At 34.8% G+C, this 14,400-nt stretch overlaps 1 protein-coding gene across 1 annotated transcript in view; it reads right to left on the bottom strand.

Moving 5' to 3' along the window:
* The window catches only part of LOC123246075 (Fc receptor-like protein 2), a 32,462-nt gene extending 20,779 nt beyond the window's left edge, over positions 1–11,683 (bottom strand). The window contains exons 1-2 of the mRNA XM_044675022.1: positions 11,650–11,683; positions 426–671 (exon numbers count right to left, since the gene is read on the bottom strand). Of these exons, the coding sequence (XP_044530957.1) occupies positions 426–671; positions 11,650–11,683 (280 nt within the window). The remainder of the gene's footprint in view (positions 1–425; positions 672–11,649) is intronic.
* Between the last annotated feature and the right edge of the window lie 2,717 nt (positions 11,684–14,400).

Raw genomic sequence — 14,400 nt, 5'->3', positions numbered from 1 at the left:
TTCAGTTTCCTCATCACAAAATGGGGATGATAATAATAAATACCTCTCAGGATTGTTGTGAAGATCAAATAACTAAATATTTATAAAGTACTTCGTAACCTTAAAGAACTGTGTAAATAATACTTGTTATTATGATCACTACTTATGTTCTCTCTATAGTCAAGAATAGCCCTTATCAGCCTGATCTGAGGATGCATTACCTAAACACCTGAGGAGAGCTGTTGGCCACTGAAGCTTTTGTTGGTTATCTCTACCTCTGATGCTTCTCTGACTCTGTCTCTACCTTTAGTGTCATAGTGTGTACAGGGTTAAAATCCCCAGAGTCCTCTCCATCTTTTCCATTTCTCCCTCCCTGTGAGAAGCAGCACCCCAAAGCTCTTTCCCAAGGATGTGATTTCTGAAGCTGGACTCCACTCTTTACTCACCATTGGAAAATACCGGGTCTACAGGATCACTAGAGGATAGATTCTGAAAATGGCATCTGTACTCTCCATTCTTTGTAACCTCAATAGGATTTGACTTTTCCTGCCATCGTCTCTCATAGTACCACCAGGATTTCTCTGGAATTAGCAAATTGAATCCTTTGCAAGTCAGAGTCACCTTCTCCTCCTTGAAGACAGGGGTCCACGGAGGACTTGGTATCACCACAGCTTTCTGTGCAACAGCTATACCTAGAAGACAAAAGGTCTAAGATTTTAGCATCTAAAGCTCCATTCTAGAAATGTGAGATAGGAAGGGATAGAAGAGTTTTGGCCTCATTCTATTTTGAGCTCAATCATAGTAGTTTGCAATTTAATAATGTCTGTAAATGACCTCTTCTCTCTTTATTCTCCTTTTCACTCCTTCCCCCCTCTCTACATCCTGTGTGATGACACAAGTCAGGGGCCATCTAATGCTAGGTCAATCAGTCAACAAACTTCCTCACAGGATTATTGTAAGGATTAAATGAGATAACATATGTACTATATAGCACTTTTCAAATCTTGGCATGCTATATAAATATTTTTTATTGTTGATGATGATAAAAGCACCAAAATAATCAGACTGATTCTATCTTTTTAAAATTGATTAATTAATTTTGTCCTGCAATTGTCTTCGCCTCTGGCCTTGGTTCAGAAATTTTGCTGGGCTATAATAAGTTGTTTAGAAATCCAATTCTGTCAATTCCTGTTTTATTTTTGTCTCAAGGAAATCTGTATTTTTTGCAGATGGACTCTATGGAATCTGCTCTAGTATTATAATACCATCTAGAATGATATACCGTTATGCTATCCTTCAAAAATGTCTGGTTTATTATTCAAAGAATTCTAGTCCAATATCTCTAATCTTGCAAATGGACTCAAATAAAGAACATTTCTTAGTCACAGGAGGGAAGGAGGAGGTTGTTGTTGGCCCCTCATTTAATTATATTGCCTCCCATGCCTCACTCAGCTCTGTAACCAATTTTACTGATTTCACCATTCATGATGCTGAACAGGATATGGAATGTCCAAATTGAGAATTGGGCAAGGAAAAGGAGGTGGACTGGCAGAGGTCATTGCCCTCAGCTGACCATGAAGAAATTGAGATAAAAACCAGGGATTCATCCAGAGGATGGAGCTGACCTCATGATGAAGAATAGTTAATGACAGTGGCATCCATACACACACATACATAATTTTAACTCAGAGGTAATTTTATAAATGCAGGTATCACAATCATGTTCTTATACAATGCAACAAAATAAAAAGAGAAATAGTTAAAAGAGATAAGCAGAGAAACTACATTATATTTAAAAGCACTATAGATAATGAAAAAAATATCCAACTCAATTGTTAAATGGATCTCAATTGATTCAGGAGTTCCCTCCAACAATGAAGATCCTAATTTATCCATGACTTCCCATCTTCTGTTACTTATTTGTGTCTTTGCAAATATAGTGGAGCTCTCTCTTTCTTCCATCTAGAATTGTGAAGTACTATTGGAGCACTCTAGCTATTCACCTATCATTTCTTTTTTTTTACCATATGACCAGATAATTTTTTTGAACTACAATTCTTTGATGAAGTCTTTTATTTCTGATCTTCATAGTTTCCCACTGAGAACACTGGTAAAATGTTTGTATTGAAAAGATGGAATTTCATCATTGTGGAAAATGAGGCCTTTTTTGGGTAATTTTCTGGGAGCAATCCAACCCAATTTTCTCCTTCCCTTCTCAACTCTTGACCCAGCTCATTGTCAATGTTTTCTATCCTGGCTATACATACTGTTTGACAAGCTCTATGGAGCATGCAGTCAGATGCATGTTGAAATCATCATTCATTTAGTCTTTTCTGCAAGGAAGGATAGGCCAAATTCCTTCAAGTGATTACAGACCCCTTTCAAGAGGTTCTACAATATCTTGAGGCTTGATGCAATCAATACACTATAATACACAAACAGGAATGGCTAGAGGAACCTGTGGTCCAGGGAATTTAACCAACCAATGGGAATCTCTCCTCAACCTGTACTCTGGTCTGGATCTCTTCCAACACAGTGACAAATATTTTTAAGGAGAATATGATCTCTATTTTATGCTTCACCTGATGTTCATTATCAGAATGTCACTAAGTAGGTTCATATATGCTATATCTTTAAAATCTTAAATGATCTTGATATATTGATGGGAAGCATCTTATTGTAAGAGTATATAAGGTGATGTTTTACTTTATCAAGTAGAGTCCTTTTTCATAATAAATTAAAAAATAAGCGTAATGAGGTCTCTATATTTTAATTTGTGTGTGACATGAGAAAGATGTGGTCGGTTGTTGAATATTTGTTGTGGAATCGACAAATGTGGAGTCTGCTTGTTCAGAAATTGTTGGGAGATGGTGACAAAAAAGAATGCAGAAGATCCCCAATCCCATGCAAACATACCACCAAGGATTAGAGATACACAACACTACTGAGTAATAGAAAGAATCAACACTAAACTCCCCGACTCAACCCATATATCCATAGAGGAACTCCTATAGTCATGCAGACTATACATTTGAATGCATCCTCTAAAGGAGCAGTGGGAATAGGTTCAGAAATAGTAATGTAATGACCTGACAGGTCCTATTATGTTAGTAGCACGAGTTGTTCTTCCACTCATGTACCCTCATGCAGGTGTCTCCCTCTGTGTGTGCCTCATCAAAACTTTTCCTTAGACTAGTACATAGTCCGCTTGGAAGTAGTCTTTAAGGAGCAGAAACCTGCTGGAGGCTATGAAAGTCATAGCCCTGAGGCACCTGCAACAAAAAGCTTTGATTTGATGGTGCTGGGCCAGAGAGTTGAGGATTGGAGGGAAGAGGACTGGATACTGAACACTGGAACTGAACATTGTGTGTAAGAGAGGAGGAGGGTTGTGCAGCACTTTATTGAACTTGAGAAAAAGAGCTCAGCATCTAGCTGGGTCAAGTTCTGTTGACCCACAGTCGTTTGGATTAGAGTCCTAAACTGGTGAACTCAGCTCAGGGTTTAGAGTGTGAAAGGGTTGGGAAATTCTGAAATTTATCCCTCAAAGAAGCCATCATCAAATGAAAGAGTCAGAAAGTGAGATACAGAGCAAAAGAAGTGGGGAAAAGACAGAAATTACCAAAAATTTTAGGAAGAAGAAAACTCAAAGATCTAGAACAAAAGTAGATTAAATCAACAGGAAAAATATTAACAATAGAAGGAAATATGGCCTCCAGGTCTACTAAATTAGTTCAGGCATCTATAAATAAATACTAAAAAAAAAAATGAAGAAAATGACTCAACATTTGATGAGACAGAGGGCCCCTGTGGAATATAAGAATAAAGAACCAGAATGCTATATTCTTGGGTGTTTAAAAAGAGAAATGAGAATCATATGAGCAGAATTTATGGTCTGAATAGCAAAAATAATGAACAGAACAGAAACAATCTGGAATCTGTGATGGAAAGTTTCATCAAAGAAACATAAGAACAATAGTTTGGAAATGCAAAAAATACAAATATGAAAAGAAAATACACTCAGTATATAAATAAAATATACTAACCTTGAACACAGGATGGGTAGATAAACTAAGGATCCTATGTCTCCTTAGACAACATAACGAGACAAAAAAATCTTAATGCCATAAGATATAAAATTAAAATGGAGAAGTAGACAGAACCTGATAACATATTACCTAAAAATGGATATTTTTTGTGAATGTTTCTTGCATTACAACATGGAAGGGTTCAAGAAAGACGGGGAAAGAGTTAGAGGATAGAAAAAAGTGAGTTAGAGTTGAGAGGAGTGCAAGGGCTAAAAATGGGAGAATATGGTCTCTGTCGTCTTAGAAAAAATTGCCTATAGAGGAGTGAGTGAGGAGGAGAGGAGAAAATTGAAAAGGGAAGGAAAGGAAGAAGTCTTATTTTGGAGGTGAGGGGGAATTCTGCTAATGAATATTCTTCTGGGTGAGATGAGATGAAGACATTACAGTGGATGAGGGCTGGAGGATTTGGTGCCTGTGAAGTCTATTTATCCTGGGAAGGGGGGCAGGGTAGAGTTGAAACTAATAAACCCTTACTAGTAAACAGGTCTAGTTGAAGGAAAAGAGAGGAAGGAGGAATCTATCTGACTGAGAGGAAAAAAATAGGGAAGAAATATATAACTAGATAACAGCAGGAGAGAGGGTTAGCCTCTCTCCTATACTCCTATACCCTAAAGCAGGGGTTGGCAACCTTTTTGGCCGTAAGAGCCATAAACACCACATTTTTTTAAATGTAATTTTGTGAGAGCCGTACAGTGCTCACAGTGCTCCTGTAACAGCGCCTGAAAAAAAATTGACTTTATGTTTCCTGCAGAAAGAGCCAGATATGGCTAGAGAACCATACGTTCCCGACCTCTGCCCTAAAGGGAAGGGAGTATTAAATGAGAAGAGGGGATCAGAGGCTAAGGGAAGATAGTGGAAACAAGGCCACCTTAAAAAAGAGTAAAGAAACTTAAGGAAACCAATACTATTCATAACTTGAAAACATTTTTAGAGAAAGATGGACAAATATATAAATCTAACTCATAACTTTTAATGTTGATGGGTTAAAAAATCCAATAAAATGAAAAAAGTGACAGATTGAATAAGAAAACCAAACCCCCTGACAATCTGTTGTAGAAACACATTAAAAAAACAACAACTCTTGGCTAATCTGATGAAAAAGAAAAGATCAGAAAATAAAATCAATAAAAGCAAATAAACAAGATGAAATCAGAGCAAAACTAGAAGAAATAAAAAGAACAATCATAATTTATTATGCAGCCATATACTAACAAAACTTAAAACCCAAAAGAAAGAATACCTTCAAATATAAAAAAATACCCAAATTATTAGAAGACTGGGTAAAGATCTCAAATAATTTGACCTCAGAAAAAGAAATGTATCTATTTGTTTTTAATTTAATTTAATATAATTTTCCCTAATTACATTTTTAAAGTTTCCAACATTTTAAAAAGAATTTTGAGTCTTGGATTCTCTCCCTCTCTTTCCTCCCCCTCCACCACTGCCCCATGATGGTAAGCAATCTGATATACATGTTACACATGTGTAACCATGTAAAACATTTTTGTGCTAATTTTTTTGTGGAAAGGAACCAAAAAAAATTAAGAAAGTGAAAAAATTTTGCTTTTGTCTGGATTCAGACTCTATCAGCTTTTTCCCTGGAAGCAGATGACATTTTTTAAAATCTTGAGTTCTTTGGAATTGTTTTCTGTTACTATATTACTGAGAATAGCTAAGTTATTAATAGTTGGTCATCATATAGTATTACTGTCACTATATACAATGTTTTTCTGGCTCTGCTTTCTTCACTCTGCTTCAGTCTGCGTAAATCTTTCCAGTTTTTTGAGCTCCTCTTCCTCATAATTTCTTATAGCATAGTAGCATTCCATTAAAATCATATATTACTTGCCTAGCCATTCCCCAATTGATGTGTAATCCCTAATTTTCCAATTCTTTGCCCCAACAAAAAGAGTTGCTTTAAAATATTTCTGTATATATATTTTGCATAGACTTTTTATTTGTGTTTTTTTTAACGTATTTAGGACACAAACCTAGTAATGGTATGTACTGTATTATAGCCCCTTGGGCATAGGGCATAATTGCTCTCCAGAATGCTTGAATCAGTTCACAACATCTCCAACAGTGAATTAGTGTCTCAATTTCCCCCTCCAACTTCTGTCATTTTCCTTTCCTGTCATAATATACAATCTAATAGGTGTGGGTTGGTACCTCAGAGTTGTTTTAATTTGCCTTTCTCTAATTAACAACAATTTAGAGAATTTTCACAACTCCATAGAGAGCTTTAATCATTCTGTTTGGGAACTGCTTATTCACATCTTTTGACCACTTTTCAAATGAGGAATGACTTGTATTCTTAAATTTTCTACTCATTTCTCTATGTATTTGAGAAATATGATCTTTGTTAGAAAGACCTGTGAAAATTTTTTCACCATTTGGATTATTGTATATTACTCTCCATCCTATTCTTCACCATAAACATCTCTCTCTCGTTCCATACTATCCATCCTCAAAAGTGTTTAGCTTCTGACCATCACATCCCCCAATTTTCCCTCTTTTCTATCAGTTTTGCCCTCTTTCTCTTATCCTCTTCCCTGTTATTTTCTTGTAGGGTAAGATAGATTTATATTCATGCCCAATTGATTGTGTATGTTCCTCCTTTTTAGGGCCAATTCTGAGGAGAGTAAGATTCAAGTGCTTTCTTCTCTACTTTTCCCATCTTCCCATCCACTATAAAAGTTCTTCTATTTAGGATAATTTAGTCCATTCTATTTTTCCCTTCCCCTTCTGTAAATTAATTCCCCTTTCTCACTACTTAATTTTATTTTTTTCATATCATCCCATCATATTCAATTCATACCCTTGTTCTCTAAGTATACTTCTAACTAGCCAAATAATGATAAATTTCTAAGGAGTTATTAGAATCATCTGGCCATGTAGAGATGTACATGGTTTAACCTTATTGAATCTCTTGATCTTTCTTGTTTACTTTTTATGCTTCTTTTGAGTCTTATATTTGAGAGCCATAGATTTTCCATTTGATTCTGGTCTTTTCATCAATAATGCCTGAAAGTACTCTGTTTCACTGAATATCCATTTTCCCCCTGCAGAATTCATTAGGCTCAGTTTTCCTGGGTAAATGATTCTTAGTTGAAGTCCTAGCTTCTTTGGCCTCTGGAATATCCTATGCCAGGCCCTCCAATCTTTAATTGTAGAAGCTTCTAAATCTTGTGTTAATCTGACTGTGGCTCTATGATATTTGAATTGTTTCTGTATGACTGTTTGCCATATTTTCTCCTTGACTTGGGAGATCTGGAATTTGGCTATAATATTTCAATTATCCATTAGGGATTTATTTCAGGAGGGGATTGGTGAATTCTTTCATTTTCTCTTTTACTCTCTGGTTCTAGAATATCAGGGCAGTTTTCCTTGACAATTTCTTGAAAGATGATATCTAAACTCTTTTTTTTGAGCATGACTTTCAGGCAGCCCAATAATTCTTAGATTATCTTTCCTGGATTTTCCAAAGAGAGATGTCACATTTTCTTCTATTTTTTAATTTTTTGAAACTTTGATTGTTTCTAGAGTCTTTAACTTCCACTTGCCCAATTCTAATTTGTAAGGCATTCATTTCTTAAGATTGCTTTTCTAACTCTTTTTCCATTTGACCAATCCTGCTTTTAAAAAGTTCTTTTTTTTCAGTGGATTTTTAGACCCCCTTTACTAGTTGGCCTATTCTGTTTTTTAAGATATTATTTTCTTCAGTATTTTTGTGCCTCTTTTACCAATCTGTGGGCTCTTTTTTCCATGAATTTCCTATTCTTTTGCCAATTTTTCTTGTATCTCTCTCATTTGATTTTTAAAATCCTTTTTGAGGTCTTCTAGTAATTTTGGGGGGAATGGGTCTTGAGGTCAATTCATATTTTCTTAGAAATTTTGGATGTAGTAGTTGTCTTTTTTTTGTTGTCTTTTGAGTTTGTGTTTTGGTCTTCCCTGTCACCAAAATAACGTTCTATATTGAGTTTCTTTTTTATTTTTGCTCATTTTCTAGTTTTTTTCTAGTTTTTTTTTTAACTTTAAAAAACTGTTAAAGTTGAGCTCTATAAATGTGATGAAGGGAGCACTATTCTAAGCGTTAGGTGTTTTGCACAGCTGTCTTCAGAGTTAACTCTGGGGATCTATAAATTTAAAATTTTTCCAAGGTGGTATGAGCTAAGGAGAGGGTGTATTTAATATTCTTCTGGTCTGTGCTCTGATCTGTAAGCAACTACAAGAGCTCTTTTCCACCTTGAATTTATGACTAGGGCCCCCTCTTTCTTTGCAGCCATAAGCACTAATATGTGCTAGCGCTTTTCCTCACCCTGAGACTGCAAGCCAAACTCTGAACCAGGTCTGAGAATGGGAAGCACAACAATAGTCTTGAACCTGGACTAAGGGGCCCTTGTAATCTTCTTCTGCGCAGCTGTCCAACCCCACCTTACTGTCTGTGGCTGAGAGCTCTGAAAATCTTTGTTGCTGATTTAGCCACCCCCTAGGCCAATTGCTGAGATAGGACTTGCCTTGGTGTGCTACTTTAAACTCTGCTTCCACCTGGTACAGTTGGTCTTTCATGCTAGTCTGTTAAGTTGTCTTGGGCTGAGAAACTATTTTTGCCCCCATCTTTTTGTGTTGCTCCAGAATATCTTTTGAGGTATTTTATCATAGTTGTCTGGAGGATTATTTGATAGAGATAAAGTGAGAGTGTGTACCTTCTCCACCATCTTTACTCTGGCTCCCCTTGTAATACATGTATTTTAAAGGAATTATCAAAAGAAAAAAAAAACCCTCTAGATCCGATGGATTCACTGGAGAATTCTATCAAACCTTCATAGAACAATTATTACCCATACTTCATAAATTAGTATAACAATTTAAGGAAGAACCATACCAAAATCCTTTTATGAGACAAATATATTCCTAATCCCTAAGCCAGGGAAAGATAAAATTTGGAATGAAAGGTATATCATTAATGAATAAGGACTTAAAAGTTTGTAGATGAAATCTTCTTAAACTGACTATAGCAATTTGTCCAAGAAGTGGTTTAATATGATCAATTGAGATTTATGCCAGCAATGCAACAATGATTCAACATTATCAGTTATATTAAAAACCCAAACATTCAAAACTACATGGTCTCTCCACGGCTGTAGAGGAAACCTTTGACAAAGTACAATACTCTTTTTTTTCTTAAAATCACACCAAGCACAGGTATTGAGAGACTTAAAAATCACAAAAACCATCTAAAACCAAAAACAAGCATCACACACAGTGGGAAGACACCAGAACTCTTCTGAGTAAGTATGGGAGTAAAGCAAAAATGTCCATTCTCCCTACTATTATTTGATATGTTTCTAGAAATGTTAGCTATAACAATAAAAAGAGAGACAGGGATTTAAGGAATAAAGCTAGGCAAAGAGGAAATAAAATTATCTCTACTAGCTGACAACATAATGATTTACTCTGAAAACCCACAAATACCACAAAGATACTAATCAAGACAATAGCTTTAGCAAAGTTTCCAGTTATAAAATATATACTCAAAATTCAACAAGATTTCTTTATAATTATAACAAAACACAAGAAATAATAATAGGAAGGAAATTCCATTCCAAACTAACTAGCTAGAAGAATATTCAACACTCATGGCTAGGTCATGTCAACAAAACAAAAAGACAATGTAACCAAAATTAATTTACTCTTTTAATGCTCTACCAATCAAATTACCAAGAAAATATAGAGCTTGACAAAATAATAATGAAATTTAATTGGAAAAATTAAAAATGTAGAATATTCAGAGAAATGATAAATAGAAGTAAGAATGAAGAGAGAACAGCACTTCCAGGCCTAAAACTACAATATAAAACAGTGGTCATCAAAACTATTTGGTATTGTTTAAAGAACAGATTTCAATGGAACAGACTAGACAAGGTAAATTCAGAGACAACAGAGCTCAATAGTTTTGTGTGATAATGTGGAAAACATAAATTACCTAGGGAAAAACTCCTTAAATACTATAAACTGCTGGGGAAAGTGAAAATCAGCATAGCAGAAATTAGCTTAAACAAAACCTTACACCATCATATTCCATAATGCATTATAAATGGATACACGATATTTATATTGAAGATAATACTCCAACAAAAATTAGAAAAGAAACGGATCATGTGTCATTCACAGCTATGAGTAAGAGATATATTCTTAAGAAATTAAGGCAGAAGACAAAATAAATAAGCTTGATTCCTTGAAACTGAAAAGCTTCTGCAGAGACAGTTTTAATGCATCTTGGATAAAAAAGGAAGTTGTTGAATGGGAAAAAATATAGGCAACAGATTTTTCTGATAAGATTTGGCATACAAGATATATGAAAATTTATATTTATATTTATGACTAATAGCAATTTCCCAATAGATTAATGGTCAAAGGCTATGAACAAATATTTCTCAAAAGAAGGACCACAAAGCATTCACAATCACATGAAAAAGTGTTCCAAATCACTAATAATAAGATGAATGCAAATCAAAACAACTCTGAGATTTCACCTCAATCCTTTAAACTGCTAATAATGACTTCTCAAAATGGCAACTGTCAAGGTTAAAGGAGTTGTGGGAAAATAATATGTTGTTGGTGAAGCTGGGAAATGGTATATTTTTTAAGCAATTGGAATTATGCAAAGTGATTAAAATGTCCATACCCTTTGAATCTGATACTTTATTATGGAGCTTTTATCACAGGGAGCCATCAATAAGAAAACAAATCCCCATATACTTCAAAAATATTTGTAGTAACATTTAAGAATTGGAAACAAAGTAGGTACCCATCAATTGGAGAATGGTCAAACAAATTGTGGCACATGAATATAATGGAATATTAATGTGCTATAAGAAATATGTGTAATAAATACAAAGAAGCATGAAAATATCTATTCGTACTGATGCACAGTGAAGTAAGCAGAATCATGAAAACAATATACACAATAAATACAACAATGCAAGTAAAAAGGACTATGGCATACTAACAAAATTCTAAAAGTCCAATGGGATTCAAATGAAGACAAATGAGAAAATAACCCTAAACTATCCCTTGTGGAGGTGGGAGGTCCACAGGTGTTACATGTTGCACATTTTTAGACTTTGTAAATAAATTGATCAATTATGGTGACATTTCTTTTCCCCGTAAGAATATTAATTGTCATAAGAGGAAGGAGAGGGATACATGGGATACTATAGTAATGTAACAAACAGAAAATATTAATACTTATTTTAAAAAACATCAACAAAAATAACAAAGAACAATTAGCATTTATATAGCACTTTAAGGCATATGAAACATTTATTTATATTATTTATAAATATCTCCATCTTTCTTGCTATCAGATTTCCCTTTAAAGGGAACATTATATGAATATTTTTAAAAACTCAGAATGGGTCTGTTCAAATTAGTATAACATAAGCAGAAAACAGATACTTGTGAGCTCTGAGTAGCCCAGGGGATCCTGAGCTTGGCCCAGGGGATCATTGGTGACACTTTCACATCCCTGTAATTCTCAGCCTGTAGGGGCTGAGAAACACAAGAACCCCCTTAGACAAACCTTCATGAGGATCATTGAGGGTCAGAACATCCATGTTACCCAGAGACCCAAAAGAACAAGGAAAAGAGGAACTCACATAATTGTCCATTGATGGAAACTGAAAGAACAAGAAAAACAAAAGGTTATAGAGAGCAAAGAATCTCAAAAAGCTTCCAGCCTTCTAAGAATATCCTCAACTTCTCACTTTACCATGCTATTTTTCATCCCATCCTTTTGACTCAGGTAAAACAAAAGCTTATGATGATGTCTGGTGAATACCCAACCAAAGTTTAGAACTTACCAACTTAGTCAAACATGATCCCCTTAAAAGTTCTTGTCATCAAGTTTGAGACACCCTGACACTACATAGTACAAATTTAACAAAGTACAACAGAGGAAGTATTTCAAGTTCTCTTTATCCACATTCATTTTCCCCCAGCCTCAACTCTGAGAAGGGAAGTCTCTTCCCTTAGTAAATACTCTGATTTAAGGGCAGTGGACTATAGTCAATAAAATCTGCACTGATTGGTTCATGGATCTGCCATCACCTAGCTAAAAGTCATTGAGAACTCAATTCTTTTCTAAGGGCCTCAGTTCCCTCCAGTAAAAAAAGAAAGCATCAGACAGGAAAAGATCTAAGGTTATCTCTGGAGCTAGTATCTATGAGCTATTTCCCAGCTTATATCTAGGGTATAATATTTTTATAAGGAATTCAACTCATTGTATCATCAAGATCTATATCTAGAGAGGTCACTTTCTCTGAATAATTTCATCTTTTCCACACTACTTCTCATGCCCTCTCACTTTCATTCTGACTCCCCTTCTACAGTAAGAATGAAACAATTGTGACTAGGCTGAGGGTGGTGATAGGAAATGAGGAGGGGATGTTTAGACATATTCAGAAAGAGATGGAGGTCAATTGAACTCATTCTCTTTTAGGCTGCATCAACTTTAGTAGTTGGATGAACTGTGACTGGACATGGTCAAGGGTTCTTTCCAATAACCAACTACCAAACTTCTTGAATTTTAGTTCATTCCAAGTCCCTGATCACATCCTCATGTTTTACCTGATTAGAAACTCCGACTCACTTAAAAATGGTCCTACTTGAAATATTTTTTGCTAAATCAAGTTTTGAAGATTGTTTGCACCTACATATTTGATAAAAAAAAAAGAAAAACAAGATTGAGACTTTTCAATAGTCTCAGCTTTTAGATTTTTTTTAAGAAGCAACTCCTTTACAACAATCAATACAGGTTGTTTTTTTTTTTTAATGTATTTATCTACTAAGCTGAATGGTTGGCAAATATTTGAGTGGTTATGATGTCCAATGTATCAAAGTATGTCACAGTTCTTTAAATATATCATCAATAAACTAAATCACTGACAGATATTTAAGTAATCATGATGTTCAAAGCATCCATGTACAAAGGAGCTAATAATAACATAAATGCTTCTAGATTAAGGGAAGTGAAACAAGGAGATTATTTAGTTAGATGTAATATCTGTTACAGAGTATGCATTTTTAAATGTTAGTTATAAGTAGGATTTCATAGCTAATGAAAAAGTGCCTTCAGAGGTTAGCAGGGATGGAACTACTCTAGTTCACTGGAAATTACTTTAGGTCAGCTAGAAATGTAATGACCTTTCATAATTTATTTCTCTAGAAAGTGTGGTCACAAGTCTAAATATCATGAATTTGTTAAAAAATTAAAAAGTAAAATTAGAAGAATGATAAATTACTGAAAGAACTGGATATATGACTACTATGTCAGTCAGTGATTTCTGAAAGATAGTGAATTTCCATGGCTGGAATGGAATAGGGCAGATATCCTGATTTTTGTAGAAAGGAAGAGAATAGTTCTCAAAGAATAAGCCAGTGAGCTAGTCTTTTTAATTCCTGGCAATTAATTAAATAAAAAAAAACAAAAAACAAGAGAGTATATTATTAAAGATGTTAGTGAACATCTAGGAAAGGAAGCAAATTATCACTAAGGACCAATAATACATATATGTATTCTTATGCATTTTGTTCCATTTTTTGAATACTCTTTATTTTTTTTAATTGATCCTAGGCTAAGAAAATATGCTGCAGGCTATATCCCCATACAGGTACTTTCTTCCTGGAGAAACATCTTGATTATGTTAAGGTCATAGGTATACTGCTCACTGACATGGAGTTTGGTCAAAGAAAGGTCATTAAGTCAGTGAGTGGGAGCTCTCAGATAATTTTGACTGCATAAACCCTTTGATTAACCAAGCTGGGGGCAGTTGGTCATATGGTAGATAGAGCTTGGGGCCTGAAGTCAGGAAGATCCGAGTTCAAATTTGGATTCAGACTTGCCAGTTTTGTGACCTTTAGCAAGATGCCTAAACTGTTTGCCTCAGTTTCCTCAATTGTAAAATGGAAATAATAATAATACCTACCTCTCAAGGTTGTAAAAATCAAATAGGATAATATTTGTAAAAAAATTTTTCTTAGCACAATACCTGGCACATAATACATGCTATATAGATACTTATTCCATTTCCTTTGGTGACACCATCCTTTTTTTTTAGAAAAGCAGAGGTTAGGATTAAAATGTCAATGGCTTCCAGAAAGTAACAATAACCAGCATAGCACTGATTTGTCATTTCTGCCTAAGTAGGGTATTCCAGATCACCTGGGCAAAAAATCAAAAAGGGGATAGTATTCCCCAGAAAGTAGGCAGCTGTCAGTGCTACTTGAAGAGTTAAATAGGAAAAGCCTACCTTATTGGACTTATAAAGTTTGC

This window comes from Gracilinanus agilis, chromosome 4 (genome assembly GCF_016433145.1).
Source record: "Gracilinanus agilis isolate LMUSP501 chromosome 4, AgileGrace, whole genome shotgun sequence".
Classification (NCBI taxonomy): Eukaryota; Metazoa; Chordata; class Mammalia; order Didelphimorphia; family Didelphidae; genus Gracilinanus; species Gracilinanus agilis.
Note: the sequence above shows the minus strand (reverse complement) of the source record. Positions and strands in the feature narration are given on the sequence as shown.